This window comes from Notechis scutatus, chromosome 1 (assembly GCF_049901735.1).
Source record: "Notechis scutatus isolate UNSWTSFEM ecotype Mainland chromosome 1, rNotScu1.2, whole genome shotgun sequence".
Classification (NCBI taxonomy): Eukaryota; Metazoa; Chordata; class Lepidosauria; order Squamata; family Elapidae; genus Notechis; species Notechis scutatus.
The window spans coordinates 146,531,374-146,548,271 of NC_142009.1; the positions used below are offsets into that span (position 1 = coordinate 146,531,374).

At 41.4% G+C, this 16,898-nt stretch overlaps 1 protein-coding gene across 1 annotated transcript in view; it reads right to left on the reverse strand.

Moving 5' to 3' along the window:
* The window catches only part of NAPB (NSF attachment protein beta), a 32,836-nt gene extending 20,708 nt beyond the window's left edge, over nt 1-12,128 (reverse strand). Inside the window, exons 1-3 of the mRNA XM_026668412.2 lie at nt 11,912-12,128; nt 3,499-3,578; nt 1,003-1,119 (exon numbers count right to left, since the gene is read on the reverse strand). Coding sequence (XP_026524197.2) covers nt 1,003-1,119; nt 3,499-3,578; nt 11,912-12,018 — 304 coding nt within the window. The 5' untranslated portion in view covers nt 12,019-12,128. The remainder of the gene's footprint in view (nt 1-1,002; nt 1,120-3,498; nt 3,579-11,911) is intronic.
* Between the last annotated feature and the right edge of the window lie 4,770 nt (nt 12,129-16,898).

Below are 16,898 nucleotides of genomic sequence, written 5' to 3' on the forward strand. Positions count from 1 at the left end.
TACCACTACAGCTCTTGAAATTCCAACACAATAAATCCCAAAAGCCCAGTATAACCACAAGTGAGTTATGACCATAATGGAGTCTGCTCATAGTGGTTGTAACTTGTGACAGTGGTAAAACTGATTTTATGACCTTTTTTGTAGTGGTCATTAAATGAACACCACCACGATAAAATGAACACTGCGGGTATTAAGCAGATCAGTGGTTTGCTGCTGAAATGCCGATTTTCAGCAAAGACCTCATAAAACACAGTCATGTGACTGCAGGACACTGCAAATGGCTGTAAATGTGGAAATGGTTGCCAAGTGACTGAAGTGTGGTCACATGACTATTGGGAGGGGAATGATCATCAGAACTTTGAATTCATAAGTACTCTCCCTGGTAGATCCGTTGGAACTTCAAACAGTCACTAGCGACCAATCGTATGTCAAGAACTACCTGTTGAAATATGCATAATAATGTTATGAGCAAATTAATGTTTATATATATAACATATACATCCAAAATTATATCTCTCATTAATCTCAAACTTCTTCTTAATTTCCCATACTGATCTTTTTAATCCTATAATTAAACCGTCAACAACTCATGAACTGGCAGGACAAAGTTAATGATCAGCAACATATTTAGGTCTACATTAGCCAAACAGATTTAGCTTAGTGTGGGGAGAGGGAAACCACACAAGCATTTTTCTTAGTCACATTCAAGCTGAAAGAAAATTGGCAAGACATACACTATATTATACATATATCTCTACTCACACCATTATCCCATCATGCTAATAATAATCATGCTATAATGTGAATCAGTATTGGTACAGCACTCCATTGATCTCAAAGCTTTCAGGATTATTTATGTTGATCTGAACAATAGAGTTTGTTGTCTTTGTCTGGAGCTTTTATTTCTTTTAACACATCCTTATCATCAGAAATGTTCCTATCTATCTTGCTTACCGAGAAGAAACATCACGAGGAGGCCACTCCACCCCCAGTACACCTTACCTTGAGGATCTGCCTTTTTGTAAGCGTTCCCCGCATCAACGAAACAGGTGGCTGAATCGTGTTTACTCTGCAACTGCATGTGGAGTTTTGCTGCTTGACAAAAGGCAGTCCCTGCAGCTGAAAGAGAAACAGAGCAGCATTTTGACATCAAAAGTAGCCATTTGAACCAGAAACAAGCACTTTCCCCCAATTCTGTCTCAAAAAAGAATTTAAGGAACTGCTGCTGAAAATCTACCAACGGGTGCCTATATTGGGGTGGATCCTTACATTATTTCCACGTTTCCCTATCTGCTTTGGCCACATGGCTGCTCAATTCAGCCACAGTGCTTTAAATTCTCTCTCTTGAGATTATCAGTTTCTCCAACTAAATGGAAGGAAAATAGGAGGCATTGTTCAGCCTTTTCCTTTTAAGTGGATGAAAGTAAAGTTGTGGTTTGGCTACATGGAGATTCCATTATTTAGATCAGTGGTTCTCAACTTTTATGAATCCATGGCTTAATATTGAAGAGAACAGTCATTTCTGTAGCGCATTAGAAACAGAACAGAACAGAATAGAAGTAGGGCAGAGCAGAGCAGAGCAGAACAAAATAGAATTCTTTATTGGCCAAGAGTGATTGCACACAAGGAATTTGTCTTCGGAGCATAAGCTCTGAGTGTACATAAAAGCTGTAAGTAATAAATCATGACCATAGGCATCAAAAAAATATATTCATCATAAATCATAAGACACAACACTTGTTGTATCTTATTTATGATTTATAATAATAAGTTATGATTATATATAAATAACATGTAATGCAGAGGTCTCCAATTCCCAGCCTATGGACTAGCACAGTCCACTAGCATTGGTCCACTAGCACTTGGCGCCCTGTGCTCTTCACAGATGAAAGCAGGTTCACACTGAGCACATGTGACAGACGTGACAGGGTCTGGAGACGCCGTGGAGAACGTTCTGCTGCCTGCAACATCCTCCAGCATGACCGGTTTGGCAGTGGGTCAGTAATGGTGTGGGGTAGCATTTCTTTAAGGGGCCGCACAGTCCTCCATGTGCTCGCCAGAGGTAGCCTGACTGCCATTAGGTACTGAGATGAGATCCTCAGACCCCTTGTGAGACCATATGTTGGTGTGGTTGGCCCTGGTTTCCTCCTAATGCACAACAATGCTAGACCTCATGTGGCTGGAGTGTGTCAGCAGTTCCTGCAAGATGAAGGCATTGATGCTATGGACTGGCCCGCCCGTTCCTCAGACCTGAATCCAACTGAGCACATCTGGAACATCATGTCTCGCTCCATCCACCAATGCCACGTTGCACCACAGACTGTCCAGGAGTTGGGGGATGCTTTAGTCCAGGTGTGGGAGGAGATCCCTCTGGAGACCATCCGCCACCTCATCAGGAGCATGCCCAGGCGTTGTAGGGAGGTCTTACAGGCATGTGGAGGCCACACACACTACTGAGCCTCATTTTGACTTGTTTTAAGGACATTACATCAAAGTTGGATCAGCCTGTCGTGTTTTTTTCCACTTTAATTTTGAGTGTAACTCCAAATACAGACCTCCATGAGTTGCTAAATTTGATTTCCATTGATAATTTTTGTGTGATTTTGTTGTCAGCACATTCAACTATGTAATGAACAAAGTATTTAATAAGAATATTTCATTCATTCAGATCTAGGATGTCTTGTTTTTGTGTTCCCAGTGTATATAACACACACACACACAAAAGAAAACAGTAAGATCTTTTTTCTTGTGGCACACTACAAACAAACCCATCGCATATCTTTGTGCTGTGGTGTGCTAGTTGAGAACTACTGATTTAGATGAAGCAGAGACTTCTGTTGTTAGGGAGACACATTAATTATCCTATAGCAAACCTTCAGAAATATATTACTGGTTCATAAAGACAACCAAAAGAGAACTGTTCAATGAAATTAACAGTTGTGCAACCAATTTTCCTATACATTTACTTAAAACAAACTAATGGTGAAAATATCCCTCCTCAATTTGTATACCACGGAGTTGAAAATACAGTATGCATAATAATTTCCAAGGAAGCATGAACCACTCTATTTCATTTGGTGGGTGGGGGAAGGACTGGGTTATCAATGAAGGACAGAGAAAGGCAATTTACTGTATGCAGAGGTGGATGGGTTTTAAAGTTCAGTGCTAGTGAGTCACAACTTGAAACATCAGATAAAGCAGCTAAATCCCCAGCTTGTGATCACTTCTATGTGCAATTAAGGCATGTTATTTCAAGATAATGACTTTGGATTAATCCCCTTGGCTATTGCAACAATATCTGAATTTTCTGCAGGAAGACTAAGGGACCTATAACCCAATTCTCAGTAGCTCCAATCAGCATGGCCATTCTTGAAGGGCGTTGGGAACTGAAGTCAAGCAATATCTGAAGGATTACAGTACCCCTCACCCCTGTTGTAGTGATCTACAGGCAAAGCTATCCTTTATATTTATAAAGAAGATAAAGATGTCTATATATACCACTCCAGTTCTTGGCTATCTTGAACATATTTGCAGCTCTTGTGTACATTTCACATGCTTCTTCAAGCTTTGTATTTCCTCTAGGAGAAATAAAAGAAGACACAGAATTAGAAGGAGATGGGTACCGTTGCACTATGAAACAGCCAAATATGAAACACATTCAAAGAATACAAAGAAAAGTTGAGAAAATAAACAACACAGAAACCAGTTCCCCATAAATACTGCATACTGCAAGCAAAGAATCCTTGGTTTTGTAAATGCACTGGAAGCTGAATTGTGCATAGTGAGTAGCTGAGAAAGCCACAGAGATCTTTGACATCTTTACTAATATTCCCTCCTGACACAATGGTGCTTTTTCTGTCTCACATACACATACGTATTACATACATGTTGCTTGAATGGATCCAATCACTGCAGCATGCAGAAAACTGGATTGTGCAGCCCCTCTAGAAAAGAATCAGGGATCAGGCCCTATTGTTACCATTTCAGTACTAACAAAATACTCAGAGCCAGACCAATATTAGGTCTAAGAAGTTGAACTAGAAGAGGGGGAGAGTTAGGTTGAAATCCCTACTCAACAGAGCTTCTGGACAACATTGGGCCAGTCACTCTGTCCAACCTACTTCATATTGTTGCTGTTGTAAATATAAAACAAGGGGGTGAACCCCACAAAAACCTTCTTAAGCTTCTAGAGCAAAAAAATGGGATGTAAATAAATATGTAAGTACTGGGCAAGATGCAGTGTTCCCAGAAAGAGAAAAATGAGGGTCATCATTATATAGCGCTATTAAATAGTGCTTTAATATTATAGTAGCCTCTTTCCAAGTGAACGTAAAGATACTAAGAAAGTCCATAAGGTTAAATTGGTCATTTATACTTAGTGGGAAGCTGAGTCTATTCATAGATGTGATTGTTCATAATTTGATCATACAATGTTTTAAAAAATCACAGGAATTATTTAACAAAAACGAAGAATGAATTTTATCCTAACTTTGGAATCACGGGCAATATTCCTGTTAGCTTGCCAATTTGGAAATTAAAAAAAATAAACATCTACTATATTCTAAGGCAGTCCTCAACTTACAACCACAATTCAGCCTAAAATTTCTGTTGCTAAGCAAGACATTGGTTAAGTGAGTTTTGCTCCATTTTACAACCTTTCTTGCCAGAGTGGTTAAGTGAATCACTGCAGTGCTTAAGTTAGTAACATAGTTGTAAAATGAATCGGCCTTCCCCACTGACTTCGCTTGTCAGAAGGTCGCAAAAGGGGATTACATGACCCCGGGATGCCGCTATTGTCATAAATACATGGCAGTTGCCAAGTAACTGAATTTTGATCATGTGACCACGGGGGATGCTGCAACGGACATAAGTATGAAAACGGTTATAAGTCACTTTTTCAGCGCCATTGTAACTTTGAACGGCCACTTAACAAATGGTAGTAAATCAAGGATAATCTGTACTAATAAACAGTATGATTGCCCATAGTCCTAATTTTATTCCATAGGCATACAATGAGGGGAAAGGATTTATAGCAGATATACAAGTATTTTCTCAGTCACAAATTTTGGTGAAAGAATCAGAGTGTTTTTCAGAAGATGAGAAGGAATAGATGGGATTATGATGATTACACAGAGTCAATGGGCCACCTTATAGTATGTGTGATGACCCTGAGCGTGGGACAAAGGCAACACAGTCACATAAGTAGGAAAAGTCTCTTTAATACTTCCAAATTTGCCCCCAATGTCCAGTTACCTTCGGCTGGAGAAAAAACTCTCCTAAGAACAGTCTTTAAATGAAGGAAATTCAGTCCGAAAACAAAGTATATATAAACTGTAAATAAAAATCCACACAAACCATGCTGCAGCAATTAACTGGACAGGGCAGGATAAGGAATTGCAGACTTCAAAGACCAACAAAACACACACAATTGGGAAGACTCCAGGAACCCAGATAAGCCTCGACCATAAAAGATAACTCACGATTTGCCTTTTTAAACATTGTGTTCCCAGCTGCAGCTAATGATGGGAATCAGGGCCCTTTCCTCCCCCGTAAGCCACATAACCCACGTTGTTCTTTTCTCCGTTCCTCCCTGCGTGCCCTAGGATGTAGAGGGGGTGGGCCTGGGTCTTCTGAATTCCCTCTGCCTTGCTCTATCTTTCCCCTGCTCTGCCCAGCCAGACTTTGCCATTCCCCAGTTTCTTCCACAGCCAATGGAGCCACACCCCCATTCCCTGTCAGTTGCTCGGCCTCCCCCTCAGAATCAGATTCCGACAGGGATGTGACAGTATGCGCATGGATATGATATGGTGGTAGGGAAGTTGCAGCTTGCTTGCTTGATGGTTTCCCACAGGGCCCTTAAGATCCAGTTCTTATTCCAGCTGTTGGACTATGGTGGTTGAAGTCCCCTATGCGTGTATGTTTGTGGTATTAACTGAATTGCCCACCTTTTTATTGTTATATGCACTCTTTTTATTGTATTTTTCTGTAATGGTATTCAGGAATGACCTTGGGAGATAGGAGGAAAAGCTGCAGCCTAGGCAGCCATCAAGCAAAAGATATTTCAGCCCATAGGAGGAAGCAAGGAAAGCACCTAGTTTTCAGAAAAGTAAAAGCAAAGAAGGGAAGAGGTGCTTTCAAACATGATTCTCTTACAACAAATTTAGTGCTAATACAGGTAATCCTTGACTTACAACCAGAACGGAGCCCGTAATTTACATCATAATTCATGACGGTTGTAAAGTCACAGCACCCACCTGATATTACAACACTGGGTTTTTTTGCAACAACCATAAAGCAAGCCAATGTCATGTGACCAGGGAATGCGGCCACCAGCCGTAAGAGTGAGTTGGTTGCCAAGGCACCCCAAATGCAGTCACGTGACTACGAGGTGTGTTTGCATGTGCCACCATCGGAAAACTTCAAGTACCTTTTTTAGGCGGGGTTTTTTTTTTGGCATAACTTCAAATGGTTGCTAAGCGACCGTTAAGCAAGGACTATCTGTACTCAGGGTTGGTGCTTCTTGTTCTGGACTTCCTCAAAGGGCTGACCATTTCTTGTTTTGTTTTTAATGCTATGAGCCAGGGTCTCAACCTTGGCAACTTTAAGACTTGTGGACTTCAACTCCCAGAGTAAAAGCTGGCTGAGGAACTCTGGGAGTTGAAGTCCACAAGTCTTAAAGTTGCCAAGGTTGGAGACCTATATGAGCCACCCAGAGTCGACGAAAGTTAGGTGCTATCTATGATGAACTATATACTTTTTAATTAAAAATATGTTAATATTCTGGCTCAGAATGGTAGGAAACCGTGATGTTGATTTTCAGCAATAATTTTACCGACCTTCAGTGGTGCGGTTACAGGGAAGCATAAAAAGAGATGAACGTCTTCATGTGGCTGTATATCAGAGGCCTCCAAACTTGGCAACTTTTAAGACTTGTGGACTTCAACTCTCAGAATTCTGGCTGGCTGGCTGAGGAATTCTAGGAGTTGAAGTCCACAAGTCTTAAAGTTGCCGAGCTTGGGGGCCCCTGCTGTATATGATGGGAAATAGGAATAACCTGGAAGAACAGGAGGAAGAGCTGAGGCTTCCCAGGGTGTGGCAAACAGTCCCACAGGTGCGTGGTTCTGGGGCTGCTTGCTGCCCCACAAGACTAGATGTAGGGTAGCCAAAAAGACAGATGGGGGGAGGGAATAAGCAGATGGGGGGATTTGAAGCACTCTGCACTTTAAGTGCAGATGGCCTGCCAAAAAGCTAAATTTTGATCATGTGACCGGGGGCACTGCAACAGTCATAACTTTGGGCACGGGTTGTAAATTCATTTCTTTCAGTATTGCCATAACTTTGAAAGGTCGCTGAAGAAACTGTCATAATTCGAGGACTACCAACACACATACATCTTGTATTGTTCTCATTTTGTTAAAAAAAAAACATAAAAGGAATTACTCTTCCCGGTCATTTTTATACAACTAGTTTTATGGCTTTTTAAGTGCAAGTGAACCTTATTTCATTGTCAACCCTTTTTAATTGCACACTTATGTTTTTAGCTTGAGGCCTATTCACAGTTGGCTGCTATCACTGGGAAAACAAAGTAGACTTTCTGAATTTAAATAAATGCATATCGAACAAAAGGTAAACATTTCAAAAGTGAAGCCTGACAGAACTAAATCTGTTTTATGGTTATTGTAAGGGAAAATATCCAGCTCCACTTGCTAGTTTGCATGCAGAAGTAACTTCTGTTAGAAATTTGTAATGGTTTATTGAGCCTTTACTGTTTTCCCAGAATCATAAGAAGATTCCTAAAAACTGCATGTTCTCTTAAACTATGGACTAATATTATTATTAGTAAAATATGCCTTAAAACTACCAGAGTCCCTACCAGAGCATTTTTTTAAAAAAGAGAATACTGCATTTCTGGGTTACATTTCCTAACCAAAAGGCCACAACAATTTGCCTATGGCTTATTTTAAGTATCCAAAATTCCTTCTGCCTGTCATTCACACTCTGTCTGCAGAGTATGACTTGCTGATATTCAATCCGGAGGTTAGAGGAGAAAGCCATTCATCCCCAGATATGCTAAGGGGGGGAAAAAGCATTGCAATCAAAGGCAGAAAATAGCAATGCTAAGAGTAAACAGCAAATCTACTAACTGTAGTAAATAAAACATTCATGTGTTGGAGCAATATAAAAACAAACAAAACAATTTGGAAATGCAAGAAGGATGGACTACGTCGAAGTTTATAGATAGCAGCATCTGGTGCCAATTATTATTGCCAATTCATTTCCAGGGTGAAAGATAGAAACAGAATAACAGAGACCAACCTCTGATGAGTATTTTCTTCAGAGTTATAGCTATTCCTGTCAACCACAGCAACGCTGCTTACTGGCACCACCCAGAGGTGGTATTCAGCAGGTTCTGACCAGCTCTGGAGAACCGGTAGTGGAAATTTTGAGTAGTTCAAAGAACTGACAAATCCCACCTCTGACTGGAGATTTTACAGTATCCTTCCCCTGCCAGGCCCACCAAGCCACGCCCACAGAACCAGTAGTAAAAAAAATTGAATCCCACCACTGGCACCACCCCCGGAATCACAAAACACCAACATTTGTTTTCTCTGCATTTATAAGAATCAACTGGTGCCATAATTTTTCCCTATTTTTTCCCCTTTGGTATAATAAGCAGGAACAGTTGCACTGAAAATGGGAACATTATGTATGAAGAACACAGAGATGCTGTCCCAATCCAGCAGTCTCCCCATCTGTATATTTTTTTAAGAAAGAAAGAAAACACTGAGATACAGATACATAATTGGGCCCTGAACTATAATTTATGCTATTTATCTAGCACTAACTATTTACCTAGCCCTAATCTCTTTAAAAAAGACAGAATTAAAGGTTATCAGACACCAGATAATCAACCAATAAACTTGAAAACAAATCCTCAAATTTTCTATGTATAAAATAGAAAGCAGATGCAAAAAGCGTTTAGTTTGAATTGAAATTTCTCATCCTAATTCTTACTGCAGCAACTGAAATGATATACAAGTAAAATTATTATGCCAATTTAGACCCTAAGTGGAATTTGACTAAAAGCTTTCCCTACAGTACCAGGAAAACGAAGAGCCCTAATTAATGCACATAATTTGGACTACAACTTGGAATAGCAATCAAGACATGGACTGTACAGTCCGAATACAGTGGGTTATCTCAGTTGCTATTTATGAGAACTGTCCTAATAGACAAGTTGGGTAAAAAAAGAGAAAATAGCAATGCTAAGAGTAAACAGCAAAATAATATCATTAGCAGAAAAGAGATTGAAGTGGCAATTATTGAAACACAGTGCCATAAAATCATCATAAAGGGTTCTTTTAGAAACCAACAAATTGTATAAATATAAAGTATTAAATATTAATATTGTTGCATTAATTTAGGCAATTTCAAGGACTAAATGACAGTGCCGTTGTGTGTGGAGATGTTGAATGTTTCCCCTCATTTTATCTTACCTCAGATCTTTGAAGTAAATTGCTGAACCTTAGGTTTAAGCAGAGTCATGAAATATGGCTTTCCCAATCCCAGACTAATAACTTGATTAGTAAACCACTTTGTAAGCATGCAAATTCTCTTTCAAGATGAACTCCTGGTGGCATTCTGGGCATGTCCATATAGTTTTTCAGCAACATACAATAGTAATAATATTAATAATATGGAAATGGTATGCTCCTGTCTTCTTCCAGGGTGGAATTTTGATTTCACAATCTAACCTATACTTCTCATATTTTCTGATTTCTCACCCATGTGCGAAGCAGATCTAATCCTGCTTAACTTTCTAGTCCACCTGAAGTTTGACTAAATGTTGCTATTTTAAGGAACCACACAAAATACTATCCTCCTGATACTCACCAATCTATTAGTTTTCTCAATTTTGGATCAATGAAGAACCTTAAACAGACGTTCTTTTATCCCCAAGGTGCCATGAAAGGGAATTACTGACAAATTGCAGAAGATAGCCCTTATGTCTGCTATAGCTAAGCTGCACAGTATTGTAACAGTACATTGAAGATTTAATAATAGTCCATAAGATTTCATGATTCATAGACTACTTTGCTGCCTTCATGAAACATTAGTCTCAATTGACAGGAAAAAAAAGGTAGACAGAAGAGCCCGAAGACTATGTTATACAAGAAATCCAATTAGACTAATGGAACTTAAATATGTAGAAAATAAAAATTTAGATCATTTGCAACACAAGTCTCTATGGAGATTCTCAGTCATCCAGGTCATGGTTGTCCCAAAGCTGCTGTTTTTTTTCAAGATGCAACTGGACTTTCTGGTTTTTCTTTGAAGACGTTTCACTTCTCATCCAAGAAGCTTCTCCAGAAACGTCTTCAAAAGAAAATGTGGCATGAAACCAGCTGGGTGACCTTGGGCCAGTCACTTTCTCTCAGCTCTAGGAATAAACAATGGCAAACCACTTCTGAAACACCATACCAAGGAGACCTCAGGGACTTATTCAGGCAGTCTCTCAAAATAAGACATGAGTGAATGGAAGGGAAAAAAACTTTTTAAAGACTCCAGGCAACATAATTAAGGCCTTAACTCCAAACTGTACGCTTATTGAATTAGTCATTGATATATTATGACTGACATACATACATACATACATACATATATAATAGTGAATTCTTATCTAGCTGGAGATGAGAGCTTTAATCCAACATGCCTGAAGGTACTGAGTTGGGATACCTAGTATATGTTTAAGGCTGTATATTAAAAACAAACTCTAGAGAGGGTTGATTATTATGAATAATCAATTTTGATTATTTGAGCCATCTTAAGCACTGCTTTTGATGGCAGTTTTATCATGTCTACATTTCTCACTGCCCTTAACTATACAGGTTCCCCTTGACTTACAAACACAATTGAGCCCAAAATTTCAGTTGTTAAATGAGACATTTGTCAAGTGAGTTTTGCCCCATTTTATGACTTTTCTTGCCACAGTTGTTATGCGAATCACTGCAGTTGATAAGTTCGTAACCCGGTTGTGAAGTGAATCTGGCTTTTCCACTGACTTTGCTTGTCAAAAGATGGCAGGAGAGGAATCAAACGACTCTGGGACATAACAAAGGTCATAAAGACGAACCAATTCATTGCCAAACATCTGAATTTTGGTCACACAACCATGGGGCTGCTGCATAGGTTGTCAAGGATGAAAAAACCGGTCATAAGTCACATTTGTCACATTGTAACTTTGAACAGCCACTAAATGAACCCTTGTAAGTTGAGGACTACCTGTACTAGGGCTACCTCCGCTAACTTCCACTAACTCTCCATACCTATGACCACAAGTCCACAGGACAGCATGCTGCATTAAATCCCGGGTGGCCATTATAATTTCATCAGAGTCCTTGTCCTCATTTTGTAGACCTCTCAAATGTGCCCTGTCACTTCGCAGCCTTCCTGCAACCTGCCTTCAGACGTTCTGCAGGTGGCAACGTCAGATTAAGGGCCGCTGGGGGGGGGGGAACCCTTTTATTTACAACCCTTGAGGGTATGTAGAATTAACTCCAGATTTCTTTTTCCACTCGCAAAGCTTCGGCCTCAGTTGACTCGGGTTCGCCCCTTCCACGGTGCCGCTCCGAGCCAGAGGGTGAGCCCCTATTCCAACAGGGTCGCCCTCTCTTTCCCTATAAGCCACCCCGCAATTCTCCCTTCGCCCGGGCTATTTAACACGTGTATGTGTGTGTGGGGGGGGTGATGGGGGGGAGATCAGCACAAGGATGCTGGGGCGGAGGGCGGCCGGATCTGAAGACCCAGAGCTGTGTGGTGGTAGCGCCGAGGAAGGTATCTTTTAAGGCCGAGGAGAGCGGTGCTTTGCTCCCTCCCTCCCTGCCTCTCTTTTTCCCGCTCGCTGGCTCACCCGAAGAACCCCCGGAGGAAAGACTGGGAGGATTTGACCCGCTTCTCGGCCTCGGCCAGGAGCTGCACGGCCTCCCGCTCCTTGTTGCCCGCAGTTGAGGCGTCCATCTCGGCGGCGCGCAGGGAGGAGGAGGAGGAGGAGGAGGAAAGACGGCAGCCGCCTGCGATGCTCTGATTTCTGGCGAGGGCGGCGTTGGGATGCGGGGTGGGGGAGAGGGAGGCAAGGAGATGAGCGCGGAGATCCGCCTTTTGCTCCCGCTCCGCCTCTTGCCTCGCCTCCCGCCTTCTGTCTCTGGCGGCGCCGCTCGTTTGTGCCCCCCACCCCTCCCCCGCTGTAACACCGTGGAATAATTTGAGCAACCTGCAAATGGATTCACCTTTATGACGTCATGAAGTTCTCTAACTATAGGCAACACGGCTGGACCCCCCCCCCCCAGTCCCCCCAGCTATGTAACTCACTATCTCCTCGTTTGGCGGGGACACACGCACGCACATACGCACGCACACACACACACAGAGAGAGAGAGAGAGAGAGATCTGTAGCTTCCCCCATGCCATATGGGAAAACTTTCCTCCTGAAATACGAAATACCCTGAACCTCCTTGCCTTTCATAAACGACAAATACAGATAGACCTGGAATTAACAACAGTTGGTCTAGTCTATATGCTGCATATAGACTTTAAATCAGAGCTCTTTTTATTGGGAGTCGTACCCAGACATATACAATAAAGAACTCAAATATTTGATTGTAAATGTCTTAACAGCAGCTAGAATTGTATTTGCGAAGAACTGGGAAAATGACAAAATACCTATGCAGGAGGAAGTTATCAAAAAAAAATTATGGACGGTGCTGAAATGAGTAAACTGACATTTGAAATTAGAGAACAAGAAGACAAGCAATTTTATATGATACGAGATTTGTTTTATCAACGGTTGGATAAAAAGGCATGGTAATACTGTATAATAGACTAGATAATTTTGTGATAGAAATCTAATAGATTGATATAAAACGTAATACAGATATATATATAACTACTGGTTGAAAGTATAACATAAATTTTAAAATAAAATGTGGAACATCTCGTATAAAACGATGGAATGAATAGTTTAGTCATGGATGATTAATAACTGATAAATATATAAACATATTAGTTTGACAATGTGAAGATTGATATAAATTGTGAGTAAATGACTACAAAAGTATAGCACAAAAGTTACGTAACCAACTGACACACTGTATGTATATAAAATGGAAGAGGATTTTATGTTTTTATGTTTTTGTATGTGTTTGTTTGTGTTTAAAAATAAAAAAAATTATCTAAAAAAAAGAACAGTTGTCTAGTGAGGTTCAACTGAAGAGATTAATGATCATTTTTCACACAACCTTTGTAGGATCTTCATTTATTTTTTATTTTTTTATTTATTTTTATTTGTCAATTGCTTACAAGATAATAGGTATAAGTAAAAACATAGTTATGAATACATGGAGGATACATATAAGAAAAATTTAAAAAAATATATAAAAGAAACAATAGGACAGGGACGGTAGGCACGTTGGTGCGCTTATCTCCGTGATCGTGTGATTAAAATTCAGACACGTGGCAATTGGTTCATACTTACGTCCGTTGCTGTGTCCTATGGCCCATGTGGTCCCCTTTCGCAACCTTTTGACAAGCAAAATCGATTCACTGACCAACCGTGTTATTAACTTCATCATTCACGTAACAACAGTGGCAAGAAAGATCGTAAAACCTCACTTAACAAATGTCTCACTTAACAGAAGGTTTGGGCTCAATTGTGGTTGTAAGACAAGGACTACCTGTCAAACACAAGAAACAATGGATGGAAACTAATCAAGGAGAGAAGCAACCTAGAATTCAGGAGAAATTTCTTAGCAGAACAATTAACCAGTGGAATAATTTACCTTCAGAGGTTGTTGGTGCTCCATCATGGGTTTTTCAATAAGAGATTGGACAGCCATTTGTCTGAAATGGTATGGGGTCTCCTGCTTAAGCAGGGGGTTGGACTAGAAGACCTCTAAGATCCAATTCTATTATTCTTATTCTGTCCCATCAAGAGTTTAGGACCTATTGGTGTGAAGTCTGCCCTTTAGACAAATTGTTCATTATTTACTTCAGCTTGTATTTATATGCATCCCTAGCTTAAGGAAAAGGTGCAATGGACTTGAACGACATATAGAACTGTGTGATAAAGTATGTTTTTCAAGAACAAAAGTTGCCTTAACTAACTCCATCTTAACTTACTGTTGATGAATAGCTTTTTTGGGGGGTTGGGGGGGGGATGATTCCAAAGCCAAACGTGCAAGTTGGAGTAGGCCATAGAATAAATGTGTTGATATGGCTATATAAAAATTGCAAGGGGTGGGGATTGATAAAGAGCAGAGCCTCTGGTTAGCTCAGTGGAAGACTTGCTCGAAGAGCAGTATTAGATCTGGGTCTGAACTGGTATATGTGGCTACCTGGATTGGGGTGAACTCAGGGGTGGGATTCAAAAATTTTAACAACCGATTCTGGGGCTGTGGCTTAGGTGGTGGGTGTGGCTTGGTGGTTGTTGTGACTCCGGGATTTGAATCTGGTCCGTTGGCAGATGTGAGCTCGAGTGAAGAGGATCTGGCAGTGAGATTTGAGCCTGCATTGTTGAGTGATTTTGAGGGTAGCCAGGTTGAGGAAGTGGACTTAGCTATGAGAGACGAACCTAATTTATTGGAGGTGTCGGAGTCTTCTACCTCCCCGAGTCTCCCTCTCTGATTACGCAGCAGCCGGTGGCAGATAATCAGGAAAACGTGCGAGAGGTTTCAGGTGAGGAGGAGGACTTTGAGGGATCCTGGCTTGATGTGAGAAATAGACGGAGATTGAGACGTCAATCTCAATTGGGAAAGAGGCATCAAGCCAGTGATTAATTAATGAGACTAACACGCCCCCTTAGGGGATAAAAGGAAACGGATTGGCTTGAGAAATTTGCCAGAAGCAAAGTGTCTTGTTAGAGCGAAAGTACTGTGAAGATTATCTGAGGCATTGTGATTTATAGGCACTTCAGGATTGCCAAACAGATTTCAGAACTACTGCTGAGGACTGGAAAAACCTCAGCCATTATCTTTGTTGGGGTTTGTTTTTGGTTGCTTATATTTTTGGAACTTTAGTATTTTGATTGCTCACCTGTGGATACAGGTGAGACATAACAGTGGTCATGTGACTGGGTGGACATGGCTTGGTGGTCATTTTACTGGCTGGGTGTGGCCAACTCAATATCACTCACATCGAGGCACGCATCTCCTCGCCTGGCCTCTCATGACTGTGGGGATGCTGCAACAGTTGTACCTGTGAAAAATGGTCATAAGTCACTTTTTTTTTTTCAGTGCCACTGTAACTTTAAATGGTCACTCCACACAAGCAAAGTTCCAGCAAAGGAGGGGAAAAAACCTCCAGAGATGTTCCTGAGACAGGAAGTCTAGTCCTGCCAAGAATGTAATAAGGGTTAACGGAGAGGCAGTTTCTGTAAGCAACACCAGAATGTTTCCTTCCTGCCTTCCTTACAGGATTAGGCCAGTAATTTCTTCTAACAACTAGTTCTCCAAACTGCTTAGAATGTTAACAACCGGTTCTAGCAAATAGGTGTGAACTAGTAGAATCCCACCCCTGGGTGAACTGGTGGCAGAATGACAACAGTCAAAGTGCAGCTGGTCAACCGTAAGACTGTGTGCAGAGTTGGGCTGGACGTGTTGCCACTCTTCATCTCCTTCAGAGCAACGAACACTCAGGGATTCCCACCAGAATACCTTATGCCACCAGACTTGAAATTCTAGACCTAGAAAACCTAGAACTACGCCGCCTTCGGTCCAATCTAAGTATAGTGTATAAAATCATACACTGCAATGTCCTATCTATCAATGAATGCTTCAACTTCAACCATAACAATACAAGAGCACACAACAGTTACAAACTCAAGGTAAATTGCACCAAACTTGATTGCAGGAAATACGACTCCCCCCCCCTCTGATTTCTTGGTTAGAGTCTGTGAGGGGAAAAGTGGCCAGTCTAGATCGTAGCTGGTCAATATGCCGTTTCCAGGTCCTCCCGTCGGTGGTCTGGAGTCGGTAGGAGCGGGGGCCGGTGATTTGGGTAATCTTTGCCGGTAGCCATAGTGGGTCCCCAGTAAAGTTTTTAGTGAAGACAGTGTCGCCCACGTTGAAGGCTCGGTGTCGGCTAGTAGATCCAGGGGGTTTCTCTGGAGTGTAGGTAGGGTGCAGACGGTCTAGAGGTGACCGGAGTCTCCTGCCCATGAGTAATTCCGCTGGGCACTTGTTCGTGGTGGTGTTGGGTGTGATATGTTGTATTAGGAGCATTTTGTTGATTTTTTCGTGGATGTTGCCATGTTCAATCTTTTGGATAGTCTTTTTTGTGATCCAGGATGCCGTTTTGTCCAGGAGCCTATGCAAGGGTTCCGCGACAGTCGCCTTCTGGGGTAGGAAAACATTATAGAAATTAATGAGTCCAAGGAATGCTTGGAGTTCCGTTTTATTTTTCGGTCTGGGGGCTTCCTTGATGGCCTTTAATTTTTTGTCAGTAGGGTGAATTCCATGTTTGTCTAGGAGGTACCCCAGGAATTCAACCCTTTCAGTACATAGCTGGCACTTCTCTTTTTTTACTTTGAGGCCGGAGTCTTTAAATTTTTCTAGGACCGCTCTAAGTTGTTTCTCCAATTGTTTCTTATTGGGGGCTGCTACTAGCACGTCGTTGAAATAGGGGACGACTCCTTTAATTCCCTGCAGTAGTCTTTCCATTAGGCTTTTGGATGCCTCGCCGGTTTCAGCATCGACCGGCAGTTGCTGATAGGCTTGTGCCAGGTTGAGCTTTGCAAAGATTCTGCCACCCCCAAGTGAGTGTAGGAGATGTTGGACTACTGGCACGGGGTAGGCACTCTGCTGCAGGGCATGGTTCAGGGTGGCCTTGTAGTCTCCACAGATTCT